This window comes from Phalangium opilio, unplaced genomic scaffold (assembly GCF_054372755.1).
Source record: "Phalangium opilio isolate 3A_F unplaced genomic scaffold, DU_Popi_V2 ptg000013l_1, whole genome shotgun sequence".
In the NCBI taxonomy this organism is placed as follows: domain Eukaryota; kingdom Metazoa; phylum Arthropoda; class Arachnida; order Opiliones; family Phalangiidae; genus Phalangium; species Phalangium opilio.
In genome coordinates, this window is record NW_028324148.1 from 4532465 (window position 1) to 4552785 (window position 20321).

A 20321-nucleotide genomic window follows, 5' to 3' on the forward strand; every position below is an offset into this window, starting at 1 on the left:
AACTTGAAAGCTTAAGCCTTTGCTAGATTTGTGTATCATTGTAATTGTATCATAAGTTAAACGAGTGCATGTTGCTTTTAGTTAATGTTTAGTTTTAGTTCAAGGTAAATTTTAGCAAAAAATCTTGTAACATAATTTTAGGCTAATTTACTCTCATTCAATAGTAATATTAGGCCTAGTAGTAAGATTTCACATAAATTTGTGCATATTTTTCAAAATTTTAATATCCAAAGAATATTTTAACCAAGAAACTTCATAGTTTAGAGATGGCTTCTTATGTAAAAGAGTCATCGAAAGAAAAAATGAGAAGATTACGTCAAAATCCAGATTACCGAGCAAGAGAAAATGCACGTCAACGAGAATGATACGCTGAGAAAAAAAAGAAGAAGTAGCGAGCAGTCCTTTGAAGGCTTTTCCGCTTTAGCATGTCAAAGCAGTTCAATGTTTCAAGGCCCTTCAACAATGGATGACCCTACATCTTCTCAGGGGCCTTTAGCAGCTCAGAACCCATCGAATTTTGAGGATTCTTCAACGATTGAGGACCCTTCATCTTCTCAGGGGCCTTTAGCAGCTCAGAACCAATCCAATTTTGAGGATTCTTCAACGATTGAGGACCTACATCTTTTGAGGGGCCTTTACCAGGTCAGAACCCATCATATTTTGACGGTTCTTCATCATGGGAGGACCCACCAATTTTTGACGGTGCTTCAACGAGTGAGAATCCAACTTTTGAAGCTCATTCAGCTAGTGAGGCTCCTAAAACTAGTGAAGGCCTGTCAACTAAAAATTCTGCTCAATCCAAATTGATAAGGGACAATTTTTCAAAGAAAAGAAGAAGAGAAAATGAAGACTATGCTAGAAATGAACTACAGCGAGACAATGTTACAAGACAAGTTCGACGACTTGATGAAAATTATGCTCATTTGGAGCTAATAAGAGATAGTGCAAGAAGAAGCAGTAATAAACAACATCCACAATATTATGAAAACATCTATCTCCAAAATATATCAGATGGTCCAGATCATAAATGCGAATGCTGTTCTGGACTATTTTCCCGTACTTCTGTTAAAAAAACAGAGTCGGTTAAATACTTGTCAATTGAAGGAATAAATCATAGAGTGCTTCCGTCACTTATTTTGTTGTGTGCTTCTTGCTACAACTATGTTTCTCGAAAGAAAGTACCACCACTAGCTAAAGAAAATGGCTATTGTTTTCCCGATTTACCTCCGGAATTGAAAAATCTTACAGAACTGGAGTGTAGAATGGTTTCACCTCGATTACCGTTTATGCAGATAAGAAAACTCGGAGTTGACCAGCAAAGAGGCATTCGCGGTAATGTCGTAAACGTACCAGTTTCAATCGACTCTTCGGTTTCTATTTTACCAAGGAGTCCCACTGACACTCAAGTTGTTCAAATTAAACTCATGAGGAAGAAGGAATATCAACACCACTATATGTTTGAAACAGTTCGTCCCAGAAAAATTATGGATGCCTTAAAGTTCCTAATAACAACTCCACTATATTTAAAACATGAAGTTACAGTTCCAGATGACCTGGCTTTGGAATTCAGTCAATCAAATAGCATTGATTTCCTTTTAAATGAAGAAGATATGCCAACTCAAGTAGAGCACACGCCCTCTGTTGGTACAGATGCACGAGAGAGTGCCGTTGCAGAACCTCAACACGTACCTGACAGTGACGAGGAATGGGAAGAAATTTGTGAAGAAACGCAATTAAATAATGGCAATAAAGATACCCTATTGCTTTCGTCTGAAGATCTAATTACACCTCAGATTGAAAGTATAGCTTATGCTCCTGGAGAAGGGCAGACACCACAATCTATTCTTTATGATGAGGGTATTTATGCTGGCCAAGCTTTGAGGCTTCCACCTAAGGCAACGTACACACAGCAAATAAAATGGGAATTCAGATGCAGCGATAGGCGTTGTGCGTCTAGTATTCCGAAAATATTTTATTCCTACGTTAAATTAGTATCGTCAAAACTACGGAGCGCTACTAATATTTGCATGAGAAAAACCAAGTCCAAAGCTGGCCAATCATACACAGCGGGAGCCTTAACAGCACCTGGAAGTTTGGATTCTCTGGTGAAACACGATGATGGTTACAAAGTTTTGGAAAGCGTCAGATCTTCCCCTGGCTATTTACAACAGCGTGAAAAAGATCTTCTGGCTATGGTTCGCCAACTTGGTAATCCTACATGGTTCTTCACTCTGAGTGCGGCTGAGACGAAATGGGAAGAGCTTTTGGAGTCCTTGTGCGTCATTGCTGGGCACCCTCGAGAAACTGCGAAAGAATATGTGAAAACCTTGGGATTTATGGATAGAGCTAAGCTTATCAACGAGGACCCTGTCACCTGCAGCCGATATTTTGATTATCGTTTGAGAGAATTTTTCAAGTTTCTACGAAGCAAGGAGTCACCGATTGGTACCATTGATGATTACTATATTAGAATAGAGTTCCAAATGAGGGGATCACCACACGCTCATATACTCCTCTGGAATAAAAACGCTCCACAATTGAGAACCGATAACTCCAATCTGGAAGAGGTTATCATATTCATTGATTCCAACATTACTTGCTCGAAAGGGGATGGAAGTGAAAAATGGAACAACTTGGTCAAGCTGCAAACCCACAAGCATTCCAAAACCTGTCGTAAGAAGAATGATAGTGGACAGTCATCGTGTCGTTTTGGAATACCTTTTCCGCCAATGGGAAGAACCGTTATTTACGACCCTTCAAAACGTGATGGAAACGAAAGTGTTGAAGAGGTTGAAGGCTTAAGCAAATTGGTGCGAAAAGCTATCGAGAATTTGAAAGTTGAAACTGCACCGGAAACATTTGAAGAATTTTTGGGGACTCTGAACATGACGGAAGAGTAATATATTGCAGCTGTAACTTATCCAATTAGAAGGTGCACTGTACTTCTTAAAAGATCGCCTAAAGAAATTAGAATAAATCCATACAACAAGAAGATTTTGGAGTTATGGAACGCTAATATGGATCTCCAATACGTCTTAGACCCGTACGCCTGTCTCATGTATATCGTTTCGTACATTGGTAAAACCCAAAAGGGTATGTCAATGCTCCTTAGAGAAGCTATCAAAGACGCAAAAAATAAAGGCAGTGGTATAAAAGAGAGATTAAAGGTTATTGCTAATAAATTTATCCACTGTAAAGAAATTAGCGCTCAAGAATGCTGCTACATCTTACTTTCCATACCAATTTGTCGAAGCAGTCGTGCTCATATTTACATCAATACATCACCCCCGGAAGAAAGGGTGCACATTCTGAAAAGACCATCGGAATTGGAATTATTGCCTGATGATAGTACTGACGTTTTTTCTGATGGCATCATCGAGCACTACATTGCGAGACCTGATGACTTGGAAAATCTCAGTCTAGCCGCTTTCGCCTCGTGGTATGAGTTTTCCCGAACCAAACGCAATAGGAGAACCCAAAATTTGAACGAAGATGAAGATGAAGGAAATGACACGATTTCAGTTGAAACGTCTCTTGAACTGAAAGATTCTTCAGGATACGTCAGGAAAAGGATACAGGCCAAAGTAATCAGATTCAAAAAGTACAGTATGGTGAAAGATCTCAAAAACTACTGTCGAGTGGAATTAATGTTGTTTTTACCTGGCGTTGTGAGGAAACTGAATTGCTGGAAGCTAACGTAGAAGAAATCTATGAAACCCGTAAGCTGGAAATATCTCGAGTTAGAAGGGAATTTATAAATCAAGTCGATGATTTGGATCTGGACCAAATGATTCAAGAAATAAGAGAAAACCAACACACAAATAACGTTCAAAATATACAACCTATGATTGAACATCAAAACGAGCGTGATAGAAGTTTCTCATTGGATGATCCGCAATATTTCGTCAACTCTCTTCAAGAAGCCGTTTGTGACATAACTTCTGATATTCAACAGACAAGCGCTGCCAACTTCACTCCAACAATTACTCTGGTCAACAATGAAGAATATTACAGCATGCTTCGAAAACTTAACTCGAAGCAGCGAGAGATTTTCTATTACGTACTTAATCATTTCAAAACATCTCAAGGACAACCTTTGAGGATTCTGATAACAGGCGGTGCTGGTGTTGGAAAAAGTCTTTTGATTCAAGCCATTTTTGAAGCCGTTTCTAGGCATGAAAAAAACAAGCCTGGTGCCGATCCATCACAATTATCTGTTCTAAGAACGGCTTTCACCGGGAAAGCGGCTTTTAATATTGATGGTGTCACTCTTCACTCTGCCTTTAATTTGCCAACTAACCAATTTTCTGGCAAGATGAACCCAATGGACAACGACACTTTGAACAGAAAAAGATGTTCTCTTTTAGGCTTGAAACTTCTGATAATAGATGAAATATCTATGTGTGGAGCCAAAATATTCAATTATATTAATCTAAGAGCCCAACAAATCTTCGGATCTTCAAAGCATTTTGGTGGTATTTCTGTTATTCTCGTGGGAGACTACAACCAATTACCCCCTGTTGGGGATAACTACACATTCATGCCCTTAAAGGAGAAGAATAACCCCTATGCGGCGCTTATTGGAAGTCCACTCTGGGAAGAATTTAAGCTCTATGAGCTTAGCGAAATTATGAGGCAGAAAGATGACAAAATATTTGCAATGGCTTTAAATCGAATGTCCATGGGAGAGATGACACCCGCTGACGTTGATTTGTTTCGAAGTCTGGAAATATCTATTTCAAGACCTCAACCTTTGGAATCCCTTCATTTGTTTGCAACAAATGACGAAGTCAATGCGTTCAATGAATTAAAGTTATGTTCACGGAATGCTGAAAAGATATTCTCAGTCTCATTTGACTCGGCCACTGGTGATGCCAGCAACGAAAGAAAAGCAAGAATTCTAGAAGCCGTCAAAACCTTAAAAACCCACACTCTAAGAAAAAAAGGTTCTACTTTGCCGAGAAAAGGGTTCTTAACGCTTGTCCCCTATTTTAAACCCTTTTTTGATCTACAAAGAACTCTTTGATATGAGTTCTCTATAAAGCCCTAAGGAGTTCATCTACGATCCGAGCTGGGGTTTTTCTTTGAACCAAGTTAGTTTCTTTTGGAACCGTATTAGGTTCCTCCCTGAACCATGTGGCGTGTGCATCAGAACCTTGTTCAGTTGTAATCGGAACCATGTGTAGTTTGACTGAGAACCGTGTTGAGTTCGACTCTGAACCCTGCTTCGTACGGCTAAGAATTGAATTGCGTTAAACCCAGAACCCGGTTTAGTTCGACCCAGAACCCTGTTTAGTTATAATCCGAACGCTGTGTAGTTCGACTCTGAACCCTATCGAGTTTGCCTCTGAACCCTGTCGAGTTTGACTCTAAACCCTGTCGAGTTAGCCTAAGAACCGGGTTGCAGTCAACCCAGAACCCGTGTAGCTCGACTCTGACTCCGGTTTAGTTCAAATCTGAACATGATTTATTTTGACTCAGAACCCTCGTTTGTTTCAAATCCGTTGGAAATATATTATAGGGAGAGGGCAAACACATTCTTGCCACGTCATAGCCTTATATCTCTTACCTCGATTCCATCCCCCTAACGGGGGAATTTCAGCATCGCGCCTACAAACGCTCCCGTAAGTAGAGGTATAAAATGACGTCGGATGTTCTTTCCCTCCCTGACAAACGCCCTCTCCCTATAGCATATGACCACCTCATAGAGGTTCTTATTTTAACAGTGTTAGGTTGCAATCATGACAATGATATTCAATTTCTCCCTCTTGGTGACTCTTTAAAAACACTTCATGAAGTATAAGTTTACACTATATATAAATGTAGTAAAGCTGAATTAAAGAGTAAACACCAAATTTGAAATATTAATATAAAATAATATCTTGAAATATTGAAATGAAACAGAGCTTTATAGCTACAAAACTACTAAAGGAATCGTAATGCCGAAACATATTTAACATATTTTCATTTAATATTCAGCAATAAGAAAATGTTTTGATTTTGTAAGAGATCAATTCATCCTACTCGCTTTATATTAACCTTGTGTTTCTATTCATATGCAATCTTCATTACTCGTTCTATATAAACTTTCACTTGTGCCGTTCCAAAGAAAAGAAGATTATCTTAAATAATTAAATAAATATAACTGATATTAATTTTTTTAATCGTCAGTATTTTACCTTAATTCTAGTTAAGCCGTTTCAAAAAACATTATTCTTAAAATGAATTTAAACATAGCTATTGTTGACGTTTGACTTCTAGCGTATAGCGTTTTCACAATTTTTGGAAATTTAGGGTATATAAAGCGATTCATTCACAAATGATAAAAATGAGAGCAATTGCGTAAGCATTTGGTGGAAGCCCTGCCATTGGGAGACTAAACGTTTCTCGTAACCGTAGCCGATCGCGCGTACATCTTAACCCCAACGACGATAATGTAGTAGAAGCCAATGTTCCAGATTGGCGTGTATGTGGTATACACAGAAGACCAATGGTGTTGTCAGAAGCCAATAAGTACAGATTTGCGTGTATGTGGTATATACCATACGAAAGACAAGTGTGGAGATACCGTAATGAAGTAGAATTTTCCTAATTTCTGTTAACTGCGAACGCGGTCCGGAAATTGCGAACACGGTTGCTCTGATTTGCCAACTGCGAACGCGGTGATAGACAACACACACACACACAGACACGTCCAGTGTTATACCTCTTCGTGACGTCATCGTCACTCGGAGAGGTAAAAACCTGTGTTAAGGGAAAATTCAAGTAATTTTATGAATTTCTCTAATTTGAAGACATTCCAGCATATTGAACTCTCCGAGAATTATTTCCCAATGACTTAAAAATCAAAATAAATATGAGTTCCTTCAAATATTTAGTATAAGGTAGTCCGAAGAATTACAAATTAATTTTGATTATTAAAATCTTTGGGATATTTTTAGAATGTTTCACTATGCAGGTTGAATTAATAGATGATTTCTCTCTTCACCCTTCACGATCTAAGTTCATATCGAAAAACCTTAAACTTAAAAACACACCATATGAGGAAAAAAGTGTTAAGTAAAGCCCAAAGGTGTTTATCCCCACCATTCAAACAGTTTTATGTTAAACAACAATGCGATTCGGAATTGATTCGGTTAAAAACGGTTGTGTAATCGTTTCCAATGCGTTGGCAACGGTTGTGCAAGCTCGTGTAAACGCGGCTTATATTTCCGTTTAAAAACATTTCAACAAGGGTCAATTAACACCGTGCCGTTTTTCTAAGCACCCATTGATAGAACACCTTCCAACTGAAACAAAAACACCCTGCAGATTAAAGCACACCTGGAAGAGTTAATAAAACCTAAAGGTGTTTCTAAGTACCAGTGAATCGCCATTTCCTTTAAAAAATACCTAAAAAGAGTCAACTAGAACGTTCTTACGGAGAAAGTACCATCCCAGTTACAAAACACTCTAAAAAACACCCATGAAACACCTTTTTTTCGAGCAGTGTTCTTTCACGAACCTTTAAGGATCTTTCAAGAACCCGTATTTTTTTCATGAACCCTCAAGGATCTATCAAGAACCGAAATGTTCTTTCACGAACCCTCAAGGATCTATCGAGAACCTGAATGTTCTCTCACGAACCGTGAAGGCTCTCGCAAGAACCCAAATGTTCTTTCAAGAACGTTCAAGGATCTATTAAAACCCCACACGTTATTACAAGAACCCTTTTAATTAGATACGATCTGCTAAGAACCTTCCTGTTCTATTGTGAACCTTCATCCACGTCTGGGAACCTGTAGCGTTCCAACTAGAACGTAAGAGTTCTATTGAAAACCCTCGAAGAACCCCTTTTTTTTACAGTGCAAGAAACCAGCGGTTTACCAAGAGAATTAACTCTAATGGTTGGTATCAGGTACATGATCACCAACAATTTGAACACTGCCGATGGTTTGGTAAATGGTGCAACTGGTAGGCTGAGAAAAATACAGTATGGCCAAAATCAAAAAGGTGAGCAAGTTCCTGTTCGAGTTTGGATTGAATTTAATGATGAAAAGACTGGAAAAGAGACTAGAGCGCAGGCGCAAGGATTAATGGCAGCCGAGAATATTAATGAATCATGGACGCCTATTGAAAAGATTGTCAGAAGTTTCACTAGACGTTCAGGACAGAAGAACATCTACGTAACAAGAAAGCAATATCCTCTAGTAATTGCCGAAGCTATTACTGTACACAAGAGTCAAGGAGACACCTACTCTCAAGTAGTTGTTCATCTTAATCAAAAGCGACCCATGAAAAGATCGCAATTATACGTCGCTTGTAGTAGAGCCAAGACATCAAATGGATTGTTCATCGTGGGAAAGTTCACAGCGCCTAAACCAGTGATTAAAAATAAAGACGCTGTTGCCTTAGAGATGGAGCGGCTACGAAAAGATTGCCCGTTGATTCTACCTTTTTTGGATCAAAAAATGTCTATTTATGTACACAATGTACAGTCTTTAAATTGTCATTTAAAAGATGTGACCTCAGACCTGAAAATAATGGAATCAGATATGGTATTCTAAGTTGAAACCTGGGCCAAAGAATCGGATGATTTTAAACTTCCTGGATTTTCGGAGCTAAATGGTATTCGCCTCCCTCGTGAGTCGCGACGAAAACCATATGGAGTATCAGCTTATATCAAAGAAAATGTAACTAACACCAGGATTCGTGTATACACGGCCGAACCAACAATAACCTCTGATATTGAATGCTTGTGGATGGATGGAACGTTAGGTGATTTACGCCTTTCTGTACTAGCAGTTTACTCTTCCCCATCTTGCAACATTCGCGACATAATATATGGTATTGGGAAATGTGTGGCGGAATATTATGATGATGATATTCCCAGCGTCATTGTTGGTGACTTCAACATTAACCTTCTTGAGACATCATCTCTTGAAACCAAGAAGCTAATTGATTTCTTCTCTGATAATGGGTTTCAACTTTTACAAGGTCTTAGCTTGACGCAATCAACTGATGGTGGTACTCAACTGGATTTAGCATTTGGCGATGAAGCATTTTCCAACATTTTCAGCGCTACTTATCGAGAATGTTACTATTCTTATCATAAAGGAATATGTTTACATTTTAAATAACCTTGAATCTATGGCATCATCTGACTTTTCAAAACAATTTTTGCAATTGTACCCGGACGAAACCACGAGATCTACGGTACCCGGACGAAACCACGAGATCTACGGTACCCGGACGAAACTACGAGATCTACGGTATCCAGATCAAACTACTCGATATACAATATCCAGATTGCACTACGTACAACTGTCAAGATCAACAGTGGGCTTGGGAACCCAGTAAAAGAAACCCCTATTTGGCTTGGGAACCTAGAATAAGAAACCCATATAAGGCTTGGGATCCTTGAGAAAGACACCCTTTTTAAGTTTCAGATACTAGAAACGGTACCCGGACGAAACCACGAGATCTACGGTACCCGAACGAAACTACGAGATCTACGGTATCCAGATCAAACTACTCGATATACAATATCCAGATTGCACTACGTACAACTGTCAAGATCAACAGTGGGCTTGGGAACCCAGTAAAAGAAACCCCTATTTGGCTTGGGAACCTAGAATAAGAAACCCATATAAGGCTTGGGATCCTTGAGAAAGACACCCTTTTTAAGTTTCAGATACTAGAAACGGTACCCGGACGAAACCACGAGATCTACGGTACCCGGACGAAACCACGAGATCTACGGTACCCGAACGAAACTACGAGATCTACGGTATCCAGATCAAACTACTCGATATACAATATCCAGATTGCACTACGTACAACTGTCAAGATCAACAGTGGGCTTGGGAACCCAGTAAAAGAAACCCCTATTTGGCTTGGGAACCTAGAATAAGAAACCCATATAAGGCTTGGGATCCTTGAGAAAGACACCCTTTTTAAGTTTCAGATAATAGAAAAAAGAGGCCCACGCGTATTCTGGAACATCAACATTAATCCAGATTAAACAACATAAGCAAGTAAAATTACCTGATCAACAATACATTATACTTGTAATAGAGCAAACACTGCAAATACATTTTTTTTTATAAATTAGAGAATCAAGGCCCCCCAACGATGGAAGCATTTCAAAACTGTACAACTACTAATTTTTAATTAATTTCAATTAGTAAGAAAATAATATAAAAATTTTGATAATGAAACCTGCTGATATATGATTTTTACACATTAGGTTATATTTTCTACAGCATCAAGTTTCAATACAACATGACTGGGGGCTAACTCTATGCGATGGCTGTATATTGGTTTAAACGTACATTCATTGAATATTTTTAGTTCCCAGTTATGTATATTAGCAGCCTACTTTTGTTAGGTTTGCAATAGAAAACTTAAAGTTAATTGTTCCAGTTCATAGGACAGAAATTTGTTACTTATTTCATTAAAATGAAAATCAATCAAATAATCTTGGAAAGTGTTTGTTCAAAATTATCATTAAGTTTTTCAAACGGCAATAAAATATAATGCGAATATAAAAACAAATAACTGTACTTAATTAGTTTCCTTAAAACATTTGTTTTAAAAATAAAGTTATCATGTTTATGTGAAAACAAAATCACACTAAATTAATTTCATTCATAATCGAAAGGATATTTAATAAAAAAGAAAAGAATAACGCAAAATAAAATTTCCGGGGTCGTATCAGTTTTAGCCGCTAGAGGGCGCAGCGAAAGCATAATCTGGCCGGGGCCATCTTGTTTAATTGTTCAAGTAACCCTAAGTATTTAACAAGACCCGACATGGTAAATATCGTTTTAAAACCGTTTGCCAAACCAAAAACAAAGCTTGAAATTTATTGAAAGTGAATAGAAGCTAGTGGAAATCGGTCTTCCACAAGCTGATATCCATCTTTTACATATTTCTAACTGGGTTTTTATTAAGCCTCGGTTTCCTCCCAACAGACGTTGATTGTTGGTTGAACAGAGTGAGTGCGGCAGCAGTCGATGGAAGCGGAAGCTGGCGGCAGAGAGAATTTTTAAATTCTCTCTGCTGGCGGTAGTAAACGACGTTACTCGCGCCTGCGTGTTAGCTAAAATTGTGGAACGGAGTTTTTTTAGCATTAGATCAACACTCCCTCTCAAGTCTCTCCTCCCTGATCGTATGATGTACATCTACGATGAGGCTTTTAGTTTGACCTGCCCAGTTGTCATTCTCGTAGTAGTAGTAGTGTAAAATTTTTGGTTCGTTATTGAAGGGACAGTGAATGAAAGAGGATTGTGGTGAGGTGATATTTTTCGTTTTTTTTTTTTACTTGGATGGGGATTGTAATAGTAAGTTTAAGCATCTCACTTAATTGTACAAGTGAGGTTAATGATTGTGAATTGTGTTTTACGTTTTCTCGATATATCTAAAGCGAAAGAAACGATTTTTGGATTGCCTTAATATAATGGAAAGTGTTAAACTCTCCCATTAAAATTTCTGTCAGCCGTCGACAATAAGGATTTCTCGCATTCAATTCCGCTCCTCTATTTAAACATTCCAGGATATCGAGGTTAACTTTAAATGCAGAAGCAAGTATATACTGATGGTATATTTCTTTGAATGATCTTAAGGCGATGTTTATCACGACTCCAGAATTTACGTGTATTTCTCCAGAAAGCGAATATAATTTTAAAAGCAAAAGGAAGTATATAGTATCTTTATATATTTAATATAGTGTATTACAATTTTAACATAAGTAAATTTATGAACGTAAGGATTACGGCCCTGGTAATTATTGTTTAGGTCAGGGAAACGAGAGGCTAATCACTAGGATTTTCTGTACTTCAATTAATTTTTAGGTATGCATTATCGTGGGGCTATTCACTCAAGTTTTCTGTTTGTGTCGCACTATTGCAATTAAAAAAGAAGGTAAATTATTGATGTACAGATTACGGGCAATCATTTTAGTACAGTGAAAGATAGCGCATCGAGGGACCAATCAGTCTGATTTTCTGTACTTCAATTAAGGGTTTACTTATGCGTTACGATTAATAATTTTTGCACTGTTAAAGGGTGCGCAAGTTTCCTATTTGTGCCGCACTATTATAATTATAACAGAAGAAAATGAATTTAAGTTAGGATTACTAGTAATCATTATCGAGGGGCTATTCACTGAAATTTTCTATTCGTTACAATGTGGCTAAAATTATGAGCCCAGCCATTGGGTCATCTTGTTTGTTTCGAGCTCTTTTCCTAAACTTCTCTCGCGTCCCATAAAACTTCGAGGTCAGACTCCTTTTGGTAAACCGATTTCCCTTTTCCTCACCACATCGACAGTGCACAGTGACCTCATAGGGGGCTTAACTGAAAATCCCCCTCTCTCCGACTCCGTGTTTTTATTATTTTCACAAACTATAATTTATATAATAAGATGTCTATTGTCTGATAATGCTGAACTTTAATATACTAAACTTTGATAAAAAATATGTTAGAAAAAATTGTTAATTTTATATTATCGACGCTGGGCTACTAAATTTTTCTCTTGAAATTTGATAAGGGGCCCCCAAATCTCCCTTAGCCTATCTGTAAAAAAATCCTGGCGGCGCCACTGCTACTGGACTCGAGGAGGACTCGAACCGAGGTTTAACACCATATCAAGTCCAAAAATATTTACCATGGATAAAGATTTTTATTTTCTTTCGTCTCTTCACAGCACGCACAAATCTACATTACATAGTGGCCTAGCTTTCCCGTGCTGACAGCCGAAGCTGCAACAAAGTATATATCGAATAAGCTACCTTCGGAGATAGGGAGTTGCCTACCCTCTAGCGTGAAAACAAATTTCCTCACGCTCATCCTTTATCCATGTATTTCGCCTGAACTCGGTGACTCGGGGAATTTCAAGTAGAGCGCGGTATCTAATGGGGTTTTACCGATTTAGATTTTAGAGAAGACAGGTGATTGGACAAACATTTGACGTCATCTAGAACATGTTTATTGACGTTTGTTACTTTTAATATCCAAGCTGTGATATTTGAACAAATGAAGAGTAAAAAATAAAAGATATGAAAATATTTAGCCTTGATTTTGACATGAAATAATTTATTAGGACTCGACTGGGACTTGATATAATTTATCAGGACTCGACACTGGGCTTGAGACGTAGTTTTGAAGCTGAATTTAGGACTCGAGGACTCGATACCAGTTAAAAGACTCGACTCGAGATTCTATAAGAGCTTTATTTAGGACTCGAGACTCGACTCGAAGCCAAAAAAACTGGCCTACCAAACATTAACTGAGAAGCTTTCATAAAATCTCTTTTCATAAAGAGTATGAACAGTTGCCATTTTACAGGCCCAAATGATACTGACGACTAAAATTATTATTTTTCTAATAATGAAACGTTAATGCACCTTCCCGTGCAACCTTGAAGATAATAATATTTTACTCGAAGAATATAAACTGTCTTTGTGAAGTTAGTGGACATAGACTACAAAAAGTAAAAGAATACAAAATGGAATGGTATGACGGAGGACGAAGATCTTAAAAATTTTCGGTTTAATGACACGATCTCCCATACAACAGCAAACACCGCCATTTGGTGGATTTTGGATTCAGTCCAATGAAACAATCGTCTTTTCTTAATGTTCCCGACGGAATTAATTTTTCTTGGGAACGTAAACATTCTATCTTAGCCCGCTAAAATCTGATCAACTTATATCGATTGAGTGGTTAGGTAAAATGAGCACTAAACATATTCTAAAGGCATTGGACCATTGCATTGGCAAAATGGAAGGCGCCATTGAAGCTACAAACGGCAATGATTTGGTAGAGTTTGCTGATGGAGAGTTCGAGTTTGTCAGACGCTACAACCGAGCGATTTTGTTCAGATATTGTTGGACCAGATTCCCAAGAGAAGAATTAAAAAAAGCAATGGAAAATTGTCGTTCAACTTTTTCGTTTGAAATCTTTGGTCAACTGGCTCGCGACAAAGATATTGTGTCCATTAAAATGGTAATTGATAGCATTGAACCCAAGGATTACGCCAAGAACTTGTTAATTGGTTATGGTTTAAACGAAATCACCATTTTGCACATTTACAACTCGGATCTCTTGAAATATTACCTCTCTCGAACCGTTTACAGTAAAGAGTTGGCCGAAAACCTACTTGAGATATCAGAGAGACACGCGTTATTAAATAATTTTAAGGAAGTCATTGCTGACATTTTAGTTCAGATTTTTCCTGCGATAATTAGGTAGCCGTTACTTAATGTCTTCATTTTTAAAATTCAATAATTTTCTTAAAAAAACCGTGCAATTAATTAAGTAATTTGCAAATGTAAGTGTAGTTACATTATTTCATTAATCTTTGATGAAATTACACGATTATTTCATGTTTTTGTTAAACAGTTTTTACCACTTGCTATACAACTTTTATTTTATTTTTCAAACTATGCCTAGGCATACATGATTCTGAAAAAGGAATTTATAATTGCACTTGTAGTTGCCTGCACCATTTCACAAATTTTGTTTAATGTTTAGTGAAAAATTGAGAAGAGTTAAAGTTTATAATCTTTCAAAAATCATCAAGTTTTGTATTTTAATTTGCTGCAGTCATAAGGCGTACACCGATTATCCCTTCGTACATATTTGTAAAGAAACTTTAATTTGGAAAATTAAAGTTTTAAACATTATAAGAGTGGTATTTCTTTACTAACTTTCTTAATACTATTCACAGCAAGCAAATAAGTATTTTTTCCAACCGAAGCTTATTTACTTCCCCCCGCATGTCTACTTTAAACAGTCAGACTGAAATTTAGAGTGACCTTGATATACTTCGTATAGTAGTTTTGGAATTGACAGAGGTATCACTCAGACTTTATATATCGAAAAGCCTATAAAGAATAGGAGCGGGGCAGCAGTTTTCGCTTTTGAAAGTTTTCCTCTCTTTTTTCGGTATGCGAGCGCATCATTAGCTACGTTCACCGTTGCAACTTGCAAGGGAGTTGGTTCGGTTAAGAACTGGTCTGCCTAACTAGTTTTGAACCCTCTTCATTACCAGTTCGAAGCGATTTTAACAGCCTCGGTTCCAATCGACCGTTTCCATTTTCAAGTTATTTTTGAATACGTGTCTCTACGTGAAAATCGTTTGTTCTATAATTGTTTCTAAATCGAATCAAGTGTACTATACTTATGATTTCGTGAGTTCCAAAAACCAAACCAAGGCTTAACGAAAAGTTAAAAGAAATAGATGGTGGAAAAGATAAGACAGTGTTTAATGGTCTTAGGGAAAACATAGAGTAAGATAAAATATTAAGTCCCGCCTTGGTTTCCAACCTCCCCCACCCATGAGGGGGTTTGTCGACTATCACGCGCGCACTGGACGCCTTTTTAGGCCTTCTTATAGTAAATTCCTTCTTGGTAGAATATTTAGGAATATTTTCATGAAAATTATATGTTAGGAGGCCGAGATAATCAGTTTTTCTCCCCCTTTGTGATATTTTAATTAGGTAATTAAATCCTGAACCAGACATTTTCCAGAGATGAGGCATGGCTCATTCGATTTGTGATATTGAGTAGAATATTTAGGAATATTTTCATGAAAATTGTATGTTAGGGGGCCGAGATAATCAGTTTTTCTCCCTCTTTGTGATAATTTAATTAAGTAATTAAATCATGAACCAGACATTTTCCAGAGATGAGGCATGGCTCATTCGATTTGTGATATTAAGTAGAATATTTTGGAATATTTTCATGAAAATTGTATGTTAGGGGGCAGAGATAATCAAGTTTTTCACCTTTCGTAGGGATGATATTGGATAATTTTTATTTACTTTCATAGGTCTGAAGCAATTTTTCCGTCGTGAGTCCAGCAAAATGTTCGCCTAAGTTTTTTTCATTCTGCTGATTCTGTTGGAATTTTGTTCTGCTAAATTGACGGCGGTGAAACCGTGACATTTCGCTGAATATTGTCTATTGGAAATCTCATCGTTTAATGTAATTAGTAAAGTATTTATCGAGTGTTCGGAATTGGCTACTAACAAAGGTTTTTATAATTAAAATGTTTTTAATTTACTTTTGTGCTGGAATACTTGGCGTTTGGGCGGAAATCGAATTTTTTTTATCAAATTCTTATCCATTCCTAGAAGGAAATTATAGCTTGTTTTGGGAGACATGTGGGGCGACATTTCCTTTAATTGGCATCAACTTAAATATGTTAGTTGGGTACTCGTTTAATTAGTATTTCATCATACCCTAACGTTTGACTGTGGCTGTTAAATCCATACATTTTTTAAACCATTGTTTGAAGCTCTGAAGCTAGACAAATTGAAGATAGTTGTCGGTAACTACAATCATAAGTTTATAAGATATGTTCCATAAGTGTGTCACTCGTTATTGAGAGCTTGTCATGAAGTGACGTAGGTGAAACGTCATAGATTCTCGTAAAGCGACGCCTAGTGAGGCGCTGTCAAAGGCTTAGTCCAGACTAAAGAGGAGGATGGACTGCAAAACCGAGTGTTGTCAATTATCCCGTCGTTCTTGAACTAGCTCTCATTAAGCCTCTAACATTACGAAGTGGTGACATACTTATGGAACATATCTTATAAACTTTATGCTACAATTAACTATAGGTACCATCGTGATGCGTTTTAGCAATCTATCTTCTTGCAAGATGCAAGGAGTTGTATTTCATTTTTGAAATCCCTTTTGGAATGTTTTATTTTGCTTTTGCTGCGTGCATAAATTGTGTTTTATTTTACTATGACTGCATTAATGCATGTTTTTTTTGGTTTTGCATGGAAGAATCTCCTTATAACCTCTAGTTCTTATTTAGGTTTTATTGTTTTAGGTCAGTCGCATTGCAACAAAAGGGAGAATTCCTGATGAATGGATTACGGATTCATATCGAAAAAATTTAGTTAACATTATTACTTGCTATTGAACATTTTGAAGATTCGATACATCAAGTATTTACACATAGGGAATACGCCCATTTATTAAAAGCCGTATTAAACAATTCAAAATGGAGCTTGCCAAACTGCCTATGATTTCTCTACAACGCCAAGCCCTGACTAATTTCGCCTCGTTAGTATGGGTTAGTTCAATTAAAAAATCCTTGCGATATCCTTTGCGTTTTCGGTTAAACCTCGAGTCACTGAACGACGCAGCAATTGCGGAATTGAAGCGCTCCAACATACCAACACTGTTTAAAGAAATGACCATGATGATATTGCCTGATGTTGGACGTGAAATATTTGATTGGTTTTCCGAAATTGAAGACGACGTCACTGACATTACCCTGGAACACCAAGTCACCAATTTGAGTTGGACGATTGAAGGCTCATTAAATCGACCCAAGATGGCCAGGTTACTGCTAGAGAATGAAAGTGACCTCGATTTGTCATTCAGTTTTCACATGGCATGCACGTACTGTTTGGAGGATAAAGTTAGGGAACTGTGGCCGCAAATCAGAGAAGAACAGGATTTAGACGATTTCGATGAACGAAATTCGATGATACAAGGAAATTTGATGGTACAATACTGGCTTTATAAACTAGGCGGATACTTGCTGGGGGGCCCGCTGGATTGTTGCTTATTAGACCGTTTGCTAGATGGAACTTCAATTGATGTCCAATTTTTCGTCCACGTTGTTTATGATTTAGAATTTAGAAATTCAACAGTAAAATTTCTGTTTAATAATTTAACTGAAGAAGAAAAAATTCAGGCCTTGGATATTCTTTTTAAAAAATCGAATTATGCAAGAGACCACCTTCTCCAACATTCACAAGTATCACGTCCGGGATATTTATTGAGTCAATTAAATTACACGCAAATTTGTGAATTATTATGCAAATTTAAACCACCTGAAGAATTATTGATGAACATATCAGACTTTGCGTGGCCAAATACACATATTCTAAAGGCATTGGACCATTACATTGGCAAAATGAATGGCGCTATTGAAGCTACAAACGGCAACGATTTGGTGGAGTTTTCTGATGGAGCGTTCGAGTTTGTCAGACGCTACAACCGCACGATTTTGTTCAGATATTGTTGGACTAGATTCCCAAAAGAAGTATTAAAGAAAGCTACGCGTTCAATGAAATTTAATGACATCTTTTCTGAATTGGCTAACAACAAAGACACTGTGTCCATTAAAATGTTAATTGATAGCATTGAGCCCAAGAGTTATGCCAAGAATTTGTTATCTCATTATCATCTTCGCATTAATAAAACGTTGGCTGCATACGATACGGATCTGTTGAAATATTACCTCGCTCGTACTGTTGTCAGTAAGAACTTGGCGAAAAAATTGTTTAACAAATTGAAGAATCCTGATTACTTTCTAGGTATGAAGGGAACCATTATTGGTATTTTAATTCAACTTTTCCCTGAGTTAGATCCCAATTGCGCAGATTAAGTTGTTACAACGAGTGTAACTTAACACATACTTGTTATTTTTTTTTGTTTTCTTTCAAATTGGTGCATTTGTTTTCTAAACAAAACAAGTTGTCGTTGAATTTTGTGCCGAGAAATGTTTTTCTTAAAAAACTGCGCATTTTTAAATAAGTAATTTAGAATTGAGCGCAGTTGTAGTCACATCCTTACATAAATATTGTTTATTGTTTAGTGATTACACTGTGACAGAGGTTTTTTCTTTTCAAAGCATTTTTTTATATTAACCCACACATGCTTATCATTTTTGTTATGTTCTTATTAGTTTCGTATTCAATCAGTTTTTTTAAATGCTACACAATTTTGTCAAACAAAGTTTTCAACTAATTTCATGTTCAAGAAATGATTTTTTTTTCCCGAAATCTACGCAATTTTAAATAAGTCCCTTAAATATTGCTATTGTACTTGTTACATTCTTTCAATAATTTTCTTTTGTACTTTTTAATGGAAACATAATAAATAAAAGATGGTACTCGTGCGTTTTGAATTTTAATTTCGTGAAATCGATACGCTGTTTCTGATAATGCAACTATCTCTTTACAAGTAGCCACATCTACAATGTGGCTATTAGCCCTTTAATCGCTTTGGTCCCATTGAACCGAATTCCCATTCGACAGAAGGGGGTTTTTTTGGGGTCCCATTCGATCGAACGTAGCCAAAGGTGCGGTTTTATTATAGTCCCATTGGACCGAAATTCTATTGAACTGGAAGAAGACATACTGTGTGGTTTTGCATTAAATATATTTTTAATTTCACAACTTATTATTGTTAAAATAAATGTGAGTTGAAAATGTATTACTGCACTTATTTAAACTACGTTTTAATTACGGCGAACCTCACCTACCCTAGCCTAACCTAACCTAACCAAACGTAACCTAACCTAACCAAACGTAACCTAACCTAACCTAACCTAACCCAACCCAACCTTGTTTGGAGGTAAAAAGATTATATATATGAGTATTAAAAGCCCGCCTCTAACCACGAGCAATAATAGAAATATTTTGGAAAAGATGTCAGATAATTAATTGGAGAATATTTTGGAAAAGGTGGCAGCTAATTAATAGGAGAATATTTTGGAAAAGGTGGCAGCTAATTAATAGGAAAATCTTTTGGAAAAGGTGGCAGCTAATTAATAGGAGAATATTTTGGAAAAGGTGGCAGCTAATTAATAGGAAAATCTTTTGGAAAAGGTGGCAGCTAATTATTAGGAGAATGTTTTGGAAAAGGTTGCAGCTAATTAACAGGAGAATATTTTGGAAAAGGTGGCAGCTAATTAATAGGAGAATGTTTTGGAAAAGGTGGTAGCTAATTAAAAGGAGAATATTTTGGAAAAGGTGGTAGCTAGTTAAAAGGAGAATATTTTGGAAAATGTGGTAGCTAATTAGTAAGAGAATGTTTTGGAAAAGGTTGCAGCTAATTAATAGGAGAATATTTTGAAAAAGGTGGCAGCTAATTAATAGGAAAATCTTTTGGAAAAGGTGGCAGCTAATTAATAGGAGAATGTTTTGGAAAAGGTGGTAGCTATTTAAAGGGATAATATTTTGGAAAAGGTGGTAGCTAATTAAAAGGAGCATATTTTGGAAAAGGTGTCAACGAATTATTGGAATCAAACCAAACCAAACCTAAACTAACCTAAGCTAACCTAACCTAACCTAAGCTAACCTAACCTAACCTAACCTAACCTAACCTAACCTAACCTAACCTAACCTAACCTAACCTAACCTAACCTAACCTAACCTATGCTAACCTAACTTAACCTAACCTAACCTAACCTAACCCAACCCACCCGAAACCAAAATATTAAAATTTTAATTTAAAATTTAAAGACATTGATGGAACTACCATTAAGACTGTACTTCATTTTAAGCACAATTTGTTTATTAATTCTA

General features: G+C 36.8%; 3 protein-coding genes and 1 long non-coding RNA gene across 4 annotated transcripts; all 4 read left to right on the forward strand.

Moving 5' to 3' along the window:
* The first annotated feature begins 345 nt into the window (after positions 1-345).
* LOC149707879 (uncharacterized) lies at positions 346-876 on the forward strand. Its single transcript, XM_089864137.1, has 2 exons — positions 346-747; positions 812-876. The coding sequence occupies exons 1-2, from the start codon at positions 346-348 to the stop codon at positions 845-847; spliced, it is 438 nt and encodes a 145-aa protein (XP_089720263.1). The 3' UTR covers positions 848-876.
* Positions 877-1262: 386 nt separating this feature from the next.
* LOC149707880 (uncharacterized) lies at positions 1263-9857 on the forward strand. Its single transcript, XM_089863823.1, has 9 exons — positions 1263-2896; positions 2954-3147; positions 3199-3584; positions 3674-4946; positions 7846-8487; positions 8548-9075; positions 9288-9388; positions 9505-9580; positions 9778-9857. The coding sequence occupies exons 1-9, from the start codon at positions 1263-1265 to the stop codon at positions 9855-9857; spliced, it is 4914 nt and encodes a 1637-aa protein (XP_089719949.1).
* Positions 9858-9913: 56 nt separating this feature from the next.
* Positions 9914-10609, forward strand: LOC149707881 (uncharacterized). Its single transcript, XR_016379957.1, has 2 exons — positions 9914-10165; positions 10229-10609. It is a non-coding gene; the product is annotated as an uncharacterized LOC149707881 (long non-coding RNA).
* A 5255-nt stretch (positions 10610-15864) lies between these two features.
* LOC149707882 (uncharacterized) lies at positions 15865-18904 on the forward strand. Its single transcript, XM_089864138.1, has 2 exons — positions 15865-16021; positions 16826-18904. Exon 2 carries the CDS (start codon positions 17000-17002, stop codon positions 18395-18397), a length of 1398 nt encoding a protein of 465 aa, XP_089720264.1. The 5' UTR covers positions 15865-16021; positions 16826-16999; the 3' UTR covers positions 18398-18904.
* The last annotated feature ends 1417 nt before the right edge of the window (positions 18905-20321 follow it).